At 37.3% G+C, this 17,030-nt stretch overlaps 1 protein-coding gene across 7 annotated transcripts in view; it reads left to right on the top strand.

The window, feature by feature from the left end:
• Window positions 1-17,030, top strand: part of DENND1B (DENN domain containing 1B) — a 260,389-nt gene that overhangs the window by 121,026 nt on the left and 122,333 nt on the right. For 4 of the 7 annotated variants that reach the window (XM_057726001.1, XM_057726006.1, XM_057726002.1 and 1 more), the window contains exons 7-10: window positions 3,372-3,452; window positions 6,564-6,623; window positions 7,815-7,868; window positions 10,500-10,610. In XM_057726001.1, the coding sequence (XP_057581984.1) occupies window positions 3,372-3,452; window positions 6,564-6,623; window positions 7,815-7,868; window positions 10,500-10,610 (306 nt within the window). The remainder of the gene's footprint in view (window positions 1-3,371; window positions 3,453-6,563; window positions 6,624-7,814; window positions 7,869-10,499; window positions 10,611-17,030) is intronic. The other 3 variants (XM_057726003.1, XM_057726007.1, XM_057726004.1) reach the window with 1 other exon arrangement.

Genomic DNA, 17,030 nt, shown 5'->3' with positions numbered 1-17,030 from the left:
TTCTAGTGAGCAATCTCCTAATTTGGCAATCAAGCTTTATTATTATAACATAATAGCATGTTTTTAGTGTTTGTCGGAAGTCCAGGGTTTGTGTGCATGTGCTGTGTGTGCAAATATTTCCCTCTCTATACCTGTTGTACTTAATTATGGGAAATATTCATTAGAAGGTCATTTTACACTTGAAGAATTTTATGGTTAAGCTATTCATTCATTTTCCTAAGAAAATAACTGGAAATGGAAGTATTCAGTTATTGCATTGAAAACTCAAAACCAGAATTCTACTTGATGATAATTTCTTTGTGTTTTTGAGTAAATGTAGAACCAACATTAATTGTAATAGTTGTCCAACTTTCGAATACTTTACCTTCAGAAACTCTTACTGATAGCTTAATACTTACACTTATTATATGTCATATGCTTCCTGAGACCATGTGTAACACTGGAATATATAAAAGAAAATACTGTGGTTTCCTGAGAAGAGGAAGTGAGGGACACTGCATTTGTGTTCCTAGTTAGAGGAAAGGATATAAGTTCACAGTATTAATTCAGTAACTGGAAGTAAATCTATGAGTGTAATAATTTTTCTTTTCATTTTTAATTCAGTGCTGCAGGTTATTTAGGTTGGAGTTTAGATTTCAGGTTATTGCAAAGGATTCTTAAAAGCTAGACTTTAAAAGAAAATTATGTTGCGGTAAGACCTTTGTAGACCGAATGCCGGTATCACCCAGAATATCCTGTGGGGTATTTCATTGCTTAAATGGCCAAGTGATGAATGCTTTAGAGTCCCTCTTTTTAGGTCATTCTAAAGAGAATTTCAGATAGGCAGTTTAGAGTACATGCTCTACAAATTTGCAAGAATGTGTAGAGATCTGAGTTACGAAGTTTTTGTAGTCAAGTTATAAGAGAAATTATGAGAAGTCATGTGTCTCATATCCATATCCCTTAAAGTGAATAATTACTTTCTTTGATCAACTGCCTTTACCTTTGGTTTATTCTCCCAACACAGACATATTAAGAGAGAATGAAAGTAACCGTGTATATGGAAAACTACCTTCGTGTATATAGGGTTAGGGTGACTGGATTTGTGCGTGTGATTCAGAAGAGTGAGGGTGCAGTGAAGCACATTTCTACTGTACAGGCCCATATAGTGGATGTGTTATATGTTGTATGTAATTCCATCGGTCATGGGCCAAGGTGTGACCAGAAGCTACTTAGGAAAGAAATATTTAGAATATTGCGTCTTGCATCAAAGTTGCATCTTAGTACAATAATCTTACTTAAATTGTACCTATTTCTTAAAAAATAGTTTTGTGATTTTAAAATCAAAATGCAAAATGCAAGTGTTCCTCTTGTACCAGTTAGCTAAGTTGTGATTGCAAAGGAAAAGTTCTTGAAGCAAATTAAAAGTACTACTTCAGTAAACATATGAATGATAAGAAAGCAAAACAGTCTTATTGCAGATAAGGAGAAAGTTTTAGTGGTCTAGATAGAAGCTCAAACCAGCCACAACATTCCTTTAAGCCAAAGCATCACCCACAGCAAGGTCCTACCTCTCTTCAACTCTGTGAAGGCTGAGAGAGGCAAGGAGGCTGCAGAAGAAAAGTGTGAAGCTAGCAGAGGCTGGTTCATGAGGTTTAAGGAAAGAAGTCCTCTCCATAACATAAAGTGCAAAGTGAAGCAGCGAGGGCTGATGTGGAAGCAGCAGCAAGGTATCTGGGAGATCTCCTAAGATAATTAATGAAGGTTGCTGCATGAAACAAGAGGTTTTCAGTGTAGATGAAACAGTTTTCTACTGGAAGAAGATGCCATCTAGGAGTTTCACAGCTGGAGAGGAAAAGTCAGGGCTCGGCTTCAAAGCTTCAAAAGACAGGCTGGCTCTCCTGTTAGGGGCTAATGGGCTAATGCAGCTGGTGACGTGAAGTTGAAGCCAGTACTCATTTACCACCTGAAGATCCTAGGGTCCCCTAAGAATTATGCTAAATCTACTCTGCCTGTACTCTGTAAATAGACAAACAAAGCCTGGATGACACCGCATCTGTTTACAACATGGTTTACTGACTATTTTAAACCCACTGTTGAGACCTACTGCTCAGAAAAAAAATTCCTTTCAAAATATTACTGCTCATTGACAATGCACCTGGTCATCCAAGAGCTCTGATGGAGATGGACAAGATTATTGTTTTTTTCATGCTAGCACAACACCCATTCTCCAGCCCATTGATCAAGGAGTAAGTTTGACTTTTGATTTATTATTATCATTATTTTAAATTTATTTTTATATTTATTATTTTTATTTTTATTAAATTTTATTATTTAAGAAATACATTTCAGAAGACTGTAGCTGCCATAGACAGGTATTCCTCTGATGGATCTGCGCACGGTCAATTGAAAACCGTTGGGAAAGGATTCACCATCGTAGATGCCATTAAGAACGTTTTTGATTAATATGCACAGGAGCTTGAATAAGCTGATTCCAGCCCTCATGGTTGACTTTGAGTTGGGGGGATTCAAGACTTGATTGGAGGAAGTAACTGAAGATGTGATGGACACAGCAAGAAAACTAGAATGAGAGGTGGATCCTGAAGATGTGACTGCATTGCTGCAGTCTTGTGGTAAAACTTGGACAGATGAAGAATTGCTTCTTGTGGACGAGCAAAGAGAGTGGTTTCTTGAGATGGAATCTCCTCCTGGTGAAGATGCTGTGAAGACAGTTGACATGACAACAAAGGATTTGGAATATAGCATAAGCTTAGTTGATAAAGCAGTAGCAGGGTTTGAGAGGATTGTCTCCAATTTTGAAATAAGTTCTTCTGTGAGTAAAATGCTATCAAACAGCATAGCCATCTGCAGAGAAATCATCTGTGAAAGGAAGAGTCAATTGACGCAGCAGAGTTTATTGTCTTATTTTAAGAAATTGCTGCAGCCACCCCAGCCTTCAGCATCCACCACCCTGATCAGACTGCAGCCATTAACACGGAGGCAAACCCTCCACCAGTGAAAAGATTCTGACTTGCTGAAGGCTCAGATAATGGTTAGCATTTTTAAGTTTATAATAAAGTATTTTAAGTTAAGGCATGGCATTGTTTTTTTTAGACATAATGGTATTGCACATTTAATAGACTGCAATATAGAATAAACGTAACTTTTATATGCACTAGGACACCAAAAAATGCATGAGACTCGTGTTATTGCTATATTTGCTTAGTTGTGGTCGCTGGTTTGGAACTGAACCCACCATATCTCCAGAGTCTGCCTGTATACAACACGTCTGAAGCGTGTAGGCACAGAGGATAATTTTGTAGTTTTAATTGTATTTACTTAGTTCATATTTCATTTATAAAATGTACTTTTTTTTTTTTTTTTAACTCTAGGAAGATGATTTGGATGAAACTCTCAAATCACTCTATAATCAGCCAGTGCCAAAGGCAAACACTCCTGTCAATTTGAGTGTGGTAAGTATTGAGGGGGTAACTGATGTTGGAGTCACAGCAATTTAGAAACTCTGCTGAGTCACCTGTGCTCCCAGGAAGAGTTTAACACTGGTACCGACATTACTGCATAGTGATATTGAGGCTTCCTGACATGCTTTAACCATCATAATGTTAGATGTGTATTTTGGTAGTTCAGTCACAGATGTTTTTTGTTATACGCTAAAAGTAACCAAATATGTGAGAATATTTTGATTGCGAGGAACATTGATTTTCTGGTGAAATCTATCCATAATAAGGAAATACACACCTACCCGTACACATGTATACAATACCAAATACCCCTTATAAAATGAAAATAGCACATAATAAGTACATATAACCAACTATATGATAAAGATTCTGGATGAAAAGTCGTCTTCGTTCCCCATACTTCAATACAACTTTTAATATAATCACCAAATACTGGAAATATCATTAAAGTTTGTCAAAGAAATAACCTGTGGTGGTGTAGGTTATTTACCACTGAAACTTTTAATGAACTGTGCCATCTATAACTAAAACCACACTAGTACTTTGGGAGGCTTTGTCAGTGACCAAAATTAATAATCACAAAATATGGATGTTTTCATTAATTTTCTTCATTAATTTGGTATACCAGATAGAGTGTTAAAATTTACCTATGTTGATTTTGGTTCTTCCAAAATAATAATAAACTGTCCTAATTAATGAAGAAAAATGTATTAATATAATGATGCAAGAGAAGTTGAAGGAAAAAGCAACTTGAAATGTATGTAATAGTGTTAATAGGTCTTTTGGTTTTTTGCAAGATAAGGAAATTGTTAGCCTTAATATACCCTTTGTTTGATAATGACTTTCTTCTTGCTTAAGTTCCCCCTTGACTTTGATCATGGTGTCCTCCTCCATGACTTCACTCTTCATGTTTCTAGGGTCAGCACCCTCATCCGGGTGCTCAGCACTTGAAACTGTCTTCATCTGCAATCTCTCCTTCCAGGCCTTTCTGTAAAAGGCTGTCAGATTAAACTTCCTTCAACTATTTAAAGTTCCCCGCTGAAAACCTTTCGTGGTCTCCCATTTTCTGTAGAATTTGTCTAAACTTTTGGCCTTTCAGGACCATCCACTTCTTAGCCTCAATCCAGCTTTTCACTTTTCTGTCTCATTTTCTTTTCCCCCGAATCAGTTCTCTACTCGGGTCACAGTGTTCTCTTCATCTTCTCGAATGAACATTGTGCTTTCTCGATTGTACACCTTCCTCTTTTACTAAAGCCTCTTGTAGACTATGCATCTTTAGAACTAGTGCAGTTCCCACCTTTGTGAAACATTCTCTTGTCATAGCAGCGTGCAGCGTTCTCTGCCCCTTTGTGTCTGCATCCTCTTTTGTTGCTTAATGCCAAAGTGGAAACATTTCACAGTCATTTGGAGATTGGGGGCTAGAAAGCTAAGGATAACCTTGAATTTTTAACCCAAATATGGGAGTCATCTGCAGACACGGTTGTAGGAATAACGGAGCGGTTTAAAGGACAGGAATGTAGCGAGGATAGAGCAGAGGGTAAGGTCTCATTGACCAAACAGGTTGTATGGAAAAAGAGAGCAGATGGAGGGAAGGGATTGGAGGGAGGAGCAGTCAGGGAGAAACTCAAGTTTGTAGTTGTTGAAGCCAAAAGAACGCAGGTTCATGGTTAGTGGGGATGAAGTACAGAGGACAAGGAAAAATGCCCAGAAGGAAGAAAACCTCTGGATTTTCTGAAAATAAGTTTTTTTCTTGAAAGAGTTGTATTTATAAAGTGATTCTAACACTTCGTTAAATGGTGAAGGAAATATACTGTAGGTGGTAGGATGACAGAGACAGCTATTATAGAGAGTCGAGAAATAAAAATGTATTCTCTAAATTTGTCTTATTTGTTCGGAAGTAATAAATATCTTATAAAAGTACGTTTGAGAACTATTGGATATTGAAACACTACTTTTATTAATTAGAACTATTAAGTCAAAGACATCTAGGCCTCTTAATTCCTAAAGACTAGAAAGTTTTGATTTAAATTACAGCCACTAAATGTGTGATGTGAGGCAAAAAAGCTCATCTCTTTTGATGTTCCCTTTCATCCATTTGAGAAATTCAGTGACTCAATTTTTGAGAAAGTTGTTTGGGGAAGTTTGTGAAATGATATATTTAGATATACCATGAAAAGCTATTGGAATGTTAGTTCATAAATTGAAGTTTGGTTTGATATGGAGAGGATTTTTCTTACAACTGAAATAATCTTGGTAAAGGAATTAGCGTTGTATTTCTATGTGTGATAGTTATTTTTATAATTTAAGCCTCCCGTGTAAGCTTTTGTATTTCTATGTGTGATAGTTATTTTTATAATTTAAGCCTCCGGTGTAAGCTTTTGAGTCAATAGTCTATGATAGGTTTCAAATCTTGCTCACCTGTTCTCAATACAATATCTTAGGTATCGGTAAATCCAGCTGCTTGATAAACCTTTATATAAAGTCCACTTAGTAATTTAATTTGACTTCAGTAACAGATTATAAAATCACGTGCCAGTGCTGTGCTGTTAATGACCAGCAACACCGGGAAGAAAACACTTGTCTTCAGCTCCCAGTACGGTTGTAGTTTTGTGATGTCAGGGTAAAATCGATGGCCATAGGCATTTTTGTTCCTCCACAAGTGGAAAAGAAATTTTTGTTTGTTTGCAGAATTTCCATTAAAAAATATGACAAGTCTTGAGAAACTACTGTGGTTTTCTCACAGTTTCATATTTCATGAATATTCCATCACATGAGTTTTTCTAGACTTGGTATTATAACCACTAGAATATCACAGAGATTTTATGAAATGTTAATATCTAATGTAAGTGCTTATTTTGAAAGTATATTTCAAAGCCATTAAATATCCACAGAATTCTCTACTCTAGTCGAGACTTAAAGTACTTCAGGATTTTTCTAGCATAAAACTAGTAACTCAGCATTTAAAACATTTATAATTAATGCTGTTCAGATGTTTTCAGCGATAATGTGGCTACACGGGTTTGTCTTAAATACACAGCAAATTGTTGTGTAAATTTCCCCCACAAAAGTAAAATATTCATTTTTTCTCTCATGTATTGTAAGAACCAAGAGATATTTATTGCCAGTGAGCAAGTTCTGAAAGATCAGCCCTCCCTAGCACGGGTGAGTTCAAAGGACATTGACTTCTGAAAATCACTGTTAAATTGGGAAATTAATTACTTCTTTCACTATGTTTTTAAGATTCACTCTAGTCTTTTGGGAAGGGGTAAATTTGCTTCTTTTAAGAAAATTAATCATTTGGGTTATATTTTCTGTTTATACTGTCTTTTAAAGCATAGCTGTATGAAATACAGTGCTATTAAAAATCCATCCAAGTAAAAGCAGCTAATAGAGACCAAATCCATGCTTATCCTTATGTCAGTGGTGGTGATGTCCAGGTGGGCTTGCTACATGGGTGTCTGTCGTGTGTTTTGTCACAAGGTCTTAGGACCTTGTTCTTCTACCTGGAAATCACACATTATGACTGTGCCAACTAAGTGCCTTGCTCTGACTAGTTCAGCGGTGCCCAGTATTGGCGAGAGTGTCCCCCACCCACAATCTTTAGTTATAAGACAATATTAAATAGGTCCTTCTGTGAGATAGTAAAGTGATTTTGGAGATTAATATGAACAGAAAATAAAATGATTTTGGTGATTGACTTGTACTCTGATTCTGGGTGGTAAAATTTGGGAACATGCTGTGACACGTGAAGGTGTACACAGTATGCTTTTTGTATAAAGAAGTCTATGAACTGTTGTATTGTTTTGAATATTATAGAAGCTAATTAACATTTGTTTACTGGATGTATAAAAGTCATATTTTGGGGTAAGTATCTTTTAAGAAATTTTAAATATTAAAACATTTTTTATTGTTGCTTTCTCAATAACATAATGGCTGTATGTACAAGAGAAATTTGTGGGGACTTAACTGTAGGAACTCAAAAATCATAATAGAATTTGATTTATTCCTGGATAAACCAGGCTCTCTAAACCCAGTGTGTTACAATTACCTATCTATCTGTCTATCTTTCAGTAATATGTTGTTTTTTGGTCTTAATAAACTTTTTCTAGGATTCCTACTTCAATTTTAAAATGAAACATTTTTAACCAACACTTAAACTTTTTGTATGAGAAAATTATTGTTAAGTCGCATATAAACCTGCTCTCTCATTTAAGAATCTCTCATATTCAACAAATCCTGAGCATCAGTCCTTGGTATTTGTTTAGTTGATATATTTTTAAAATTTTAATCTCAAATTATATGTAATGCTACCAAATTTTAATTCTCCTTATGTGATTTATTCCTGTTGATTAGCATTCCTGCTTCATTGCCCCTGATGTAACTGGACTTCCAACAATACCCGAGAGTGTAAGTTTTCTATGTTTTTTCTTCTACTGATATTATGAATTTTATTTATTTTGGTCTCACTGTTTAAGGATTTCTTCATAGAGAAATAGAATACATTGTAACTCTCTGTGAGAAAAAATGAAAAAATAAAGAATAATGTTATTTCCTTTTCTTCTTTATGTATCTGCTACTTTACCTTCTTCTTAATATCTGGTTGTAGATAAGACAGATTATATGAGAAAAACAATTTCTGCCATTTGAGATAGTTCAGTAGGATAGTCTGTGTTCATTTAGGTCCTGAGCTCCCGGATCAGGCGGAGGAGAGGGCTCAGGAGACGCCTCCTGTTTGTGGGAAATATTTTCACAAAAATGTTCCTTTAGTGAAATGACCATGGTGTTTAGATTCCTTGTGTAGAGACCTCTGTTTGAATCTTAGATGTTCTCTAACTTGATTTCCTGACTTTTAAGTAATACATGTTTTATAAGACTTGAAGGATACTACCAGAAATTATAAAATTGCTGCTTTTCACATTTATTTAGAGTCCTGATTGTATCCTTACTAGAAATATTTTCAGTGTTTTAGTAGTTATAACAAATTAAAATTCTGTAGAAAAGTTTACATGGACAAATGGAATTTACAAGTACACGTTTGGATGCTGTGTGAAAAGGAAATATTTCCTTTCATAATTTTTTTCAGCTTCATTTTGGAAAGATAAAATGAGTCAGTAGAAATAATTCAATCAAAAGTGAAGGAAACATCAACTTCAGGAATATGTATTATTTTCCTCAGAACTCTACTGATCTTCTAAAAATCGTTTTGAACCTACTGAGTGCTTGGTTTCCAAAAGCACGTGGGTTATGAGTGGACGAAGTCCAGGAAGACAATTGTAAATTTCCTAATTTCCAACCAAGACTGTCAGTGGTGTTTTTAGTACCAATGAGTCCAGTTAACTGCTGTGAGAAGACTGCCTTCAGCTGCTCTTCATGTGGGCCTGGGATAGACCATCAAACTTGCAGGTCACGTCGCAGGCTCTCGAGTCTCGTGCGAGTCCACTGTGGGCCTAAGGCCCCTGTTAGGTTTCCTGGGGGCTGATTGACCACATTGACTTATGCGCACCTGCCCCTCACGTCAGGGTTGTTGATACAAGTCACAGTCACTCTCTCCTCTTTGTACCTTTCTTATATTTACTAGTAAACAGCTAATAGCTTGATTTAACAAACTTCACAAACTTCGCTATGACTTTGAAAGTTTTAAAGAACCATTCTAAGGAAAAAGTGCCACTGAGAATATACATTTTTACATTTCCATTCATATATTTTCTAAAAAGTCCTGTTTAGGGAAGAGAAAAAAAAAAAGAGCAAGGACCTATACCTGAGGCAGCATTCTGTGTTGAGAAATAATTCTCCATCCAGAAATTACCTTTGAGATTATAGGAAAAATATTAACGTTGAATGCTGTAAAAGTAATTTTGTGTCATGAAGAGTGGAAATGGAAGGTGAGATATGCTTCAATGAGAGAAAGCAGGAAATTGATCTCTCCCCACCAGATTCAGCATCACTCACTGGCAGCGGCAGGTTCCGTTTACATGCCTTGCCGTGATGATCGGTTTGTTCTGGCAAAGTTTCTACCTCACAGAAATTGAAGAAACAATTGGATTTTGTATTTTCCTGCTCAATGAAAAGCTTTAGCCTGCGGGTCATAGTCCACCTGCTACTCCAGTTTCCATTTGCTGTTGTCTCTCATTCCGTCTCTTTATCACTTTGTTGCTTTCTGATGGGCTTAAGTTTGAGCACAGAAAATTAAAAACAAGTAAGAAGGAGAGGACCTAAAAGTGAAAGTTAATGTAGCCTATCCCAATTTTGTTCTTATGTGGGGAAAGTAATTTTTTTTCTATTTTTGTATGTTTTTATTTTCACAATAAACTGCATATATGTAAAGTGTACAATTTGATATTTTTTTCTTATTGGTAACATATATATGGCAATCCTAATCTCTCAATTTATTCCCCCCCAACCCCTCTGCTTTGTGGGGAAAATAACTTGAAGTGTTAGGTCAAGGAATCAAATTAAACTAACACCAAATTCGGTTATGGTGGTATAAAGCAGGCCTGGCATGGGATATAGACGAGGTCTTCCTTAGTGAAGAACCAGAGGCCTGCTTTATGACCTCATCTTGTGGCTGCCTTATAGGTGGTCTGTAGTACCAGGTGATGCTGTCGCCTGCTGAGAGATTGGGAAACAGAGACTTAAATGTATTTCCTGCAGCAGCAGCTCTCAAGGTTCAGTGTGTGTAAGACTCACCCCCGGTATTTGTTTAGAAAATGGATTCCTGGGGCTATGCTTTGAAGATTTCTAACCAGCAGGTCAAGGTTGGGGCCCAGGAAGGTGGCTTCTTTTTCAGGTGCCTGGGGAGGGAGGGTGGGAAAGATGTGCTGCTCTGGTCACCCTCTCTGAGAATGCATTCCTAGAGAAGGGCTATGTTTCAAATAACAGTAGAAGGTGACGCACTCCGTGCGGCAGCGGGATAGAATTAAACTTAATTATTTTAACGAACACCGCTTTTACTACTGACGTCCTCAGAGCTTGCAGACTTGGTGGCGCACGTATCAGACGCCGCCCCTGTAACTGACGCGTTGTCTTTGGCCCGTGCAGAGGAACCTCACCGAGTACTTCGTGGCGGTGGACGTGAACAACATGCTGCAGCTGTTCGCCAGCATGCTGCACGAGAGGCGCGTCATCGTCACCTCCAGCAAGCTCAGCACCGTGCGTACCCACTCTCCCCTGCGCGCGACCCGCCGCCCCGCGGAGGCGGAAGTGCTCTGCGTGTGCTTGCGAGACAGTATCTGCGTACTTTTTTGATGTATGGTTTTAATCCGGCTCTTGAAGTACAAAGGTCTGATTTATAGAAGGCCTTCGCGGGTGCATTAAGTCAGGTTAATTATTTTTTCTTATCAGAAAATTAGTTTTTTTCTTTTTTTTCTTTTTTTTTAAACTCTCCGGAGTTCATTTTAGTGCCATCTACCGTATAAAGAATTCTTGAGAGCTATTATGAGATCTTTATTATTCACTTGAGGCTTTTTCCATTGGAACTACTTGAAAGAAATCAAGGGGCTATGATAATAGCTGCTATCCTAACCTGGTAATAGGTAGATTCATCTTTGTTGCCAAGTAGTGGTTTGGGAGTGGATTCTATAATAGCTCGGATTTGGAGGAGCTCTTCAGACTGATAATAACTTAAAAGTCAAAATAGCATTTTTTTTTTTTTTTAATCATAGGTTTTATGCCACTCACTGAAATATGCTTTTGGAAGGTCTTCATTACTGTGGTAAAGGCAGGGAGAATAGAAGGAGTTTTCTTGGGTCATAGAAAAATATTCAAAAGTATTTTGCTAGATTTTCTAATTTTTTTCACTTTAAGCATTAAAATTGTAATATTTTTGACTTAAAAATTTTAATGTAAATGTAAATGTAGCTTTTAGTAATGTATGAGATATTTGTTAAAAGCATATGAGTTAGCTGCCTTACAAATTTGGCTAATTGATAAAAATAATATTTTTATGTTTTGTTCTCTGAAATACTAAAATACTAAATACTGAAATATTTAGAAGGAGCTTCAGGATTTTTCTAGGATATCTATTTAGGATATAACAATGAGAAAGGTGTTGATATTTTCAGAGAAGGGTTAAATGGACACCCTAGGGCCAGATAGATAGTTGAAGACAGCTAATGTGAAACTGGGTCTTCTGGTTCTAATTTTGGGTCATTTGCATTACCCTAGAGTTGAAAACATACAGTTTTGAAATTTTGAAATGCAATATTGATATGCCCACTTTTCAAAAAAAATTGAAAATATATTATTTTACATATTGAAAAACACATTATATGCATTTGAAGGAGTAAGTGTGGAGAAATGATGTAGTTCTATCAGAGAATAAGTGCCAGTCAGTGATGCAGGTAATTATTTACATTTTCTTGAAGTGATATTAAGAAATTCAATCTGAACGATTTGGTACTTTTTATATATTTGCTTTTCTGATGTCTTTAACTTACCATCGAGGTAAAACTGTTCCTATTTCTCCTCCCCTTTTCTTCCTCCTCATCACTTTTTTTTTTAAACTACTTTTTTTTTTGGTTACACTGACATTTCCTGCATTTATTTATTTATTTTTTGGCTGTGTCACGCAGCTTGTCCTCATCACTTTTTTAAGCCAATTTTTTCAAGATTATAAAGAATATTTCTATATGGATATTGTCCCAAAGATTAAAATGATTTTACAAGCTGTCTTGGAGACCTAGGAGCTGAATTCCTGTCAAGATTAATTCATGTAACATATTTATTATGCACCTGCTGTGTGCTTGGTACTTTCCAGGCACTGAGGATTCAGCAGTAAGCAAAGCAAAGTCCAAACACTCTTGAGCTTATATCCAACTGATGGAGCAGATAAAGACATGAATGAATAAATAGCTGTTATGTCAAATGGTGCTGAGTACCAAGAGATGGGGGGGACTGTGCGTGTGTATATGGGATTAAAAAGTGAGGGGTAGGTTTTGGTTTCGTGTGGGGAGGTCAGGGAAGGCTTCTCTCATGAGATGGTGTTTGAGCAGAGGTCCAAAGAAAGTGTGGGAGTGAGCTATGTGAGTGAATGTGTAAGCTGGTCTGTGTAGGAAAATGTTAGAAATAAATCTTATGGAAAACAGAATGGGGATTCCACTTCTGGGTTTTTATCTGAAGAAAACAAAAACAATAATTCAAAAAGATATCTGTACCCCTGTGTTCACTGCAGCCTTATTCACATTAGCCAAGATATGGAAGCAGCTTAAGGGCCCATCATAGATGAACGAATAATGAAGATGTGGTACATACACACAGTGGACTATTACTCAGCCATAGAGAGGAATAAAACCTGCCATTTGTAGTAACATGGATGGACCTGGAGGTATTATGCAAAGTGAAATAAGTCAGACTGAGAAAGACAAATACCGTATGATCTCAGTTATATGTGGAATCTAAAAAACAAAACAAACAAACAGAAAATAGCAACAGACTCACAGATACAGAGAACAAACAGGTGGTTGCCAGAGGTGAGGTGGTATGGGAGGATGGGTGAAATAGGTGAAGGGGAGTAAGAGGCACCAACTTCCAGTTATAAAATAAATAAGTCACAGGGATGTAATGTACAGCAGAGGGAATATACTCAACAATATTGCAATAACTTTGGTGAGAGATGGTAACTAGACTTAATAGTGCTGACCATTTTGTAATGTATGAAAATCCCAAATCACTATGTTGTATACCTGAAACTAATATAGTATTTTAAGTCAGTTACACTTGAATTAAAAAAAGAAAGAAATCTGAGTATATGTAAATATTTTGTAAAAATTTTTTTTGGTAAACGTAAAATATTGGTGTTTCTTTTTGTTGAACTGGATTGGCCAAAAAGTTTGTTCTGAATGAACTTTTTGGCCAGGCCAATTTATGAACACCTTTTAATGGCTAGGTAACCTCTCCTCTACTCAATTTCTTCACATTTAAACTGGGAGCATGGGAGTAATACTGGTTTTAATCTCATAGGGTCACTTTAAAGATTAAGAATATGTACACATGCACATGTGTGTGTATATACACAACACACATATATGTGTATGTGAAGTGCTTAGAATTTTATCTGCGTGAGATTAAATGATTATTAGCTATAAATATATAATAGACTAGATCTGCAGTTTAGAGTAAAAATTAACATGCCTACGCCTTAACTTTGGATTAAAAAAGAAATGATTTTAATAAAGGCTTGGTATTAGTCAGGGAGTTGTTTATTATATTTGAGGTAAACTTAATACCAGTTGTTTATGAAAGTTCCTGAAAACTTGGTGGTGATGTCACCTCTCAGTTAACAGCTTCGTTGTGGTTCACTGTCTGGGGCTGTAGGACTGATAAAAGAAACATAATTCAAGTTTGCTTTCATGATCTCCTCACCCTTCTTATGTGGGGGAAGCTGCTTTACTTGAATCTAGTTTGAAAAATTCATATATATTTACATATATATGTTATAAATTCATATATGCTATAAATTCCATGCATAGTAATGTTTAAGGTCAAAGACTAAGTACCATAACATAAATTAGAAATAAACTATTTTTTAGAGTTTAGTGAAACATCTGAAACGACCAAGGAAGGAATAGTTAGGGTATCAACGAATTGAGGTTAAGACTGCTGTCAATGAAGCTTTTACATCCTTGTAGGGTTTTATATACCACGAAGACTATAATGTACTTAAAATTAATGCAAAAAATTGTGTTTTACCCATTTTTCATTTTTTAAATCTATGACCAAATTTTTAATTATTGGAAGAACATATATAAGTTATCTCCAAATTTATAATTCTATTATAGTGTGGGATCTTTAGATTTATACTTTGATATAGTCGCTATTTTATTAGAATCGTGTTTGTCAGCTCTATAGCTCGTTGGGGGTTTTATTGGTGATACACGGACAGATAATCAGCTACTTGAGGGTTCCTTCCTTTAGGTATTGTGTGTAGTTAAAATTATAATTTGTAATTATCTTTATAGTGATAAACTTTAAGAGAAAAAAGTTAGTTTTGGGATACGTTAGCAAAAGTATCAAGAGTATTGTTATGTTTCAACATTTTCATGGTTTTTTCCTCCTTATAGTACAATGTGTTTTGTTAGGACACACTATTGTATTTTTCTGTGTTTTGAGTTAAATGAATTGGGATGTCATCAGTTTTGTGTTTATCCTACTGATGTGTACTTTATTTGGTACACACGAAAGGGTTCTTGGAAGTCCTGAGCAGGAACGTTGATTTTGTACATGCTGTAGGCAGACCTTAGAGGTTTAAGCCCCAAGTGAACAGCAGACTAGCAGAACAACAGCCCAGAGTCTCATGTATTCAAAGCAAAGGAATAAATCATGATATTACAAGGGTGTATCCGTTGACTTATTGCTGTTTTGTGACCAGAGCCGTGTCATCGGCTCTCAAGTCAGTCAGGCATGAAGCCTTGTCATGTGCTCTGTAATTGTTCCTCCCCAGACTTTCTCTAACTAGTCAGCTGGGGCCGTGTGTTTTGTCTCCAGCACCCGGCTGGCCAGCGTCTGACAGGAGCTCTCTCGTCATCCTGTCAGTGATGTGTTAACTAGAGTGTATCTTTGTGGCCTGTGCAAGCAGGTACAAGAGATGCTCTCTTTAGAGCAGATGTCTGAGTGTTAGCTCCTGTTTTGACCAGTATTTAGTTGGTAGATATCACCCTCTTGGAGTCTGTAAGCACATTAGTTACAGAGATGCGATTGTATAGCCGGTGTCCTGTCTGGACTGCGGAGAGCAAGCAGTGTGCTGTGAGTGCAGGAATCGTGCGAATATGCTGTCATCTCTTCCTTTGTTATAGCTGCCCCCAGGCTTTTAAGCATATGCTTTCTCCCCTTCTCTCATTAATACCATCAAGGGCCTGTGCAGAAAGAAATCTTGTGATCCCCAGAAAAGCAGCTATTAGAATGTAGATGCTGGAGGTTGAGTTAGATTGCAGGGAAGTCCAGAGCATTTTAACCTCTCCATCTGGATTTTACATATTCTTGCTTGCCTCTCAGTAGCGCCACCTGTATCAGCATTTAATCTGAAACCAGCAGCACAGGGAGTCCTGGAGATTAAGAATTGAACAGTTGGTGGGAGAACAAAGATTATCCAGGTCTACTGCCTGCTTCAGATTATTGAAGTGTATTTCCCCCCTTATGTTTTAAAAGCTGCAGCGGCATGGTGCAGTTAAAAATTATTATCAAGACCTCTCAGGGAGAGATAGTCTAGGAACAATCTTTAGATTTTTAGTTTTTCCCAAAGCCCGGAGCAACCAGTTATGTTGGCTGAAACTGCAGACAGTGTCTCTGCTTACCAGTGTGTTACTTGACTTGCATACTGCTCTTTTGAATGTTGCATTTTCATTCATGCTAAGTGGGTGTGGCTGGAGTGTGGAGATGGGACTATTGAGGTGGTCGTGCGACACTTTGTCAGAAGATTTGTGTAGAGGAAACTTCTAAGATGGGAAAACTGCAGGTGTTTGTATCTTCCAACTGCTTGGGGTGATAAGAGCTGTTTTTCATAGCAACGAGCACGTAAAGGTTAGAACCATGGCTGGTGTGCCTGTGTGTGTGTGTGCCCGCGCAGTAAACTTAATCTTTTAGACTGTGGATTCAGAAAGGAAAGTGTTTAAAATATAAACTTTTCACTTATTATGGTATGAAATATGAAGTGTTCATCTGATGCTGAAGATGCCAGGGTAGATACATGTCTCTTTGACAAGTAAAAATTTGTCTCTTTGATTGCCCTTTTGACACTAGTGTCTTTAAATAATAATGATGACAGTAGTAAAGGTTTCTGGTAAATTCTGAATTTTATAAGTTAGAGGATAATTTCCACATAGGCCTTTGTCTTAAAAAAAAAAAAAGATTTGTGTTCAGCTGTTTTCTAGTAGAAAATTTTAATTTTTAAAATGTATGCCAAAATTGTAATTCCTTGGGGAAAAAGTTATCAATACATCTTAAACTCTTTCAGCTTTGTGAATTTCTCTTGCTCTGTTAACTCTTGTCCGGTCTGTATGGGAACTTGGTTGGCTTTGTTTTGGCCCTCATGTAATCATAAGTGGAAAACATACTGCTTTCTTCCCATGGAGAGTGGTTTTTTTTTGTTCTTTCATTGAGTCATTCCTCATTTATAGCTCACCTGACTCATGCCAGACAGTGTTTTACGTACAGGCAAGATAATGAGGGCCCAGCTCAGGAGAGGGAAACTGTAGTCATCTGAACAGTGGAAGTTTAATGTAAAGAATTTAAGACCCCAGTACGGGGTTGGGGTACCAGTGAGGGGCTGCAGGAAGCGCCGGGGACTCTGAAGAACTTGGCAAAGCAGGTGTAAAGCAGCTACCAACCTAAGGGCCCTGTGGAGAGGGCACAGCCAGGGCCCACGTGCTGGCAGAGAAGGGGCTCTGGGGCTGCACCAGCACGACTTGCCAGAAGCTGGCCCTTCAGGGTGTGTGGGAAAGCCCCCCACAGAGAGATGCATCCCTTCACCCTTACTGGGAAGCAGCTGAGGGGAGCTGGGGGTCTGTCCCCAGAGAGGGGCCCTCCTGGCTGCCTGCTGCTCTGGAGCCACCGGGGGATATGCTCATCGGGGCTGCC

The sequence above is a fragment of the Hippopotamus amphibius genome, chromosome 3 (assembly GCF_030028045.1).
Source record: "Hippopotamus amphibius kiboko isolate mHipAmp2 chromosome 3, mHipAmp2.hap2, whole genome shotgun sequence".
NCBI classification, from domain to species: Eukaryota; Metazoa; Chordata; class Mammalia; order Artiodactyla; family Hippopotamidae; genus Hippopotamus; species Hippopotamus amphibius.
This window is presented reverse-complemented; position numbering and strand designations above follow the sequence as displayed.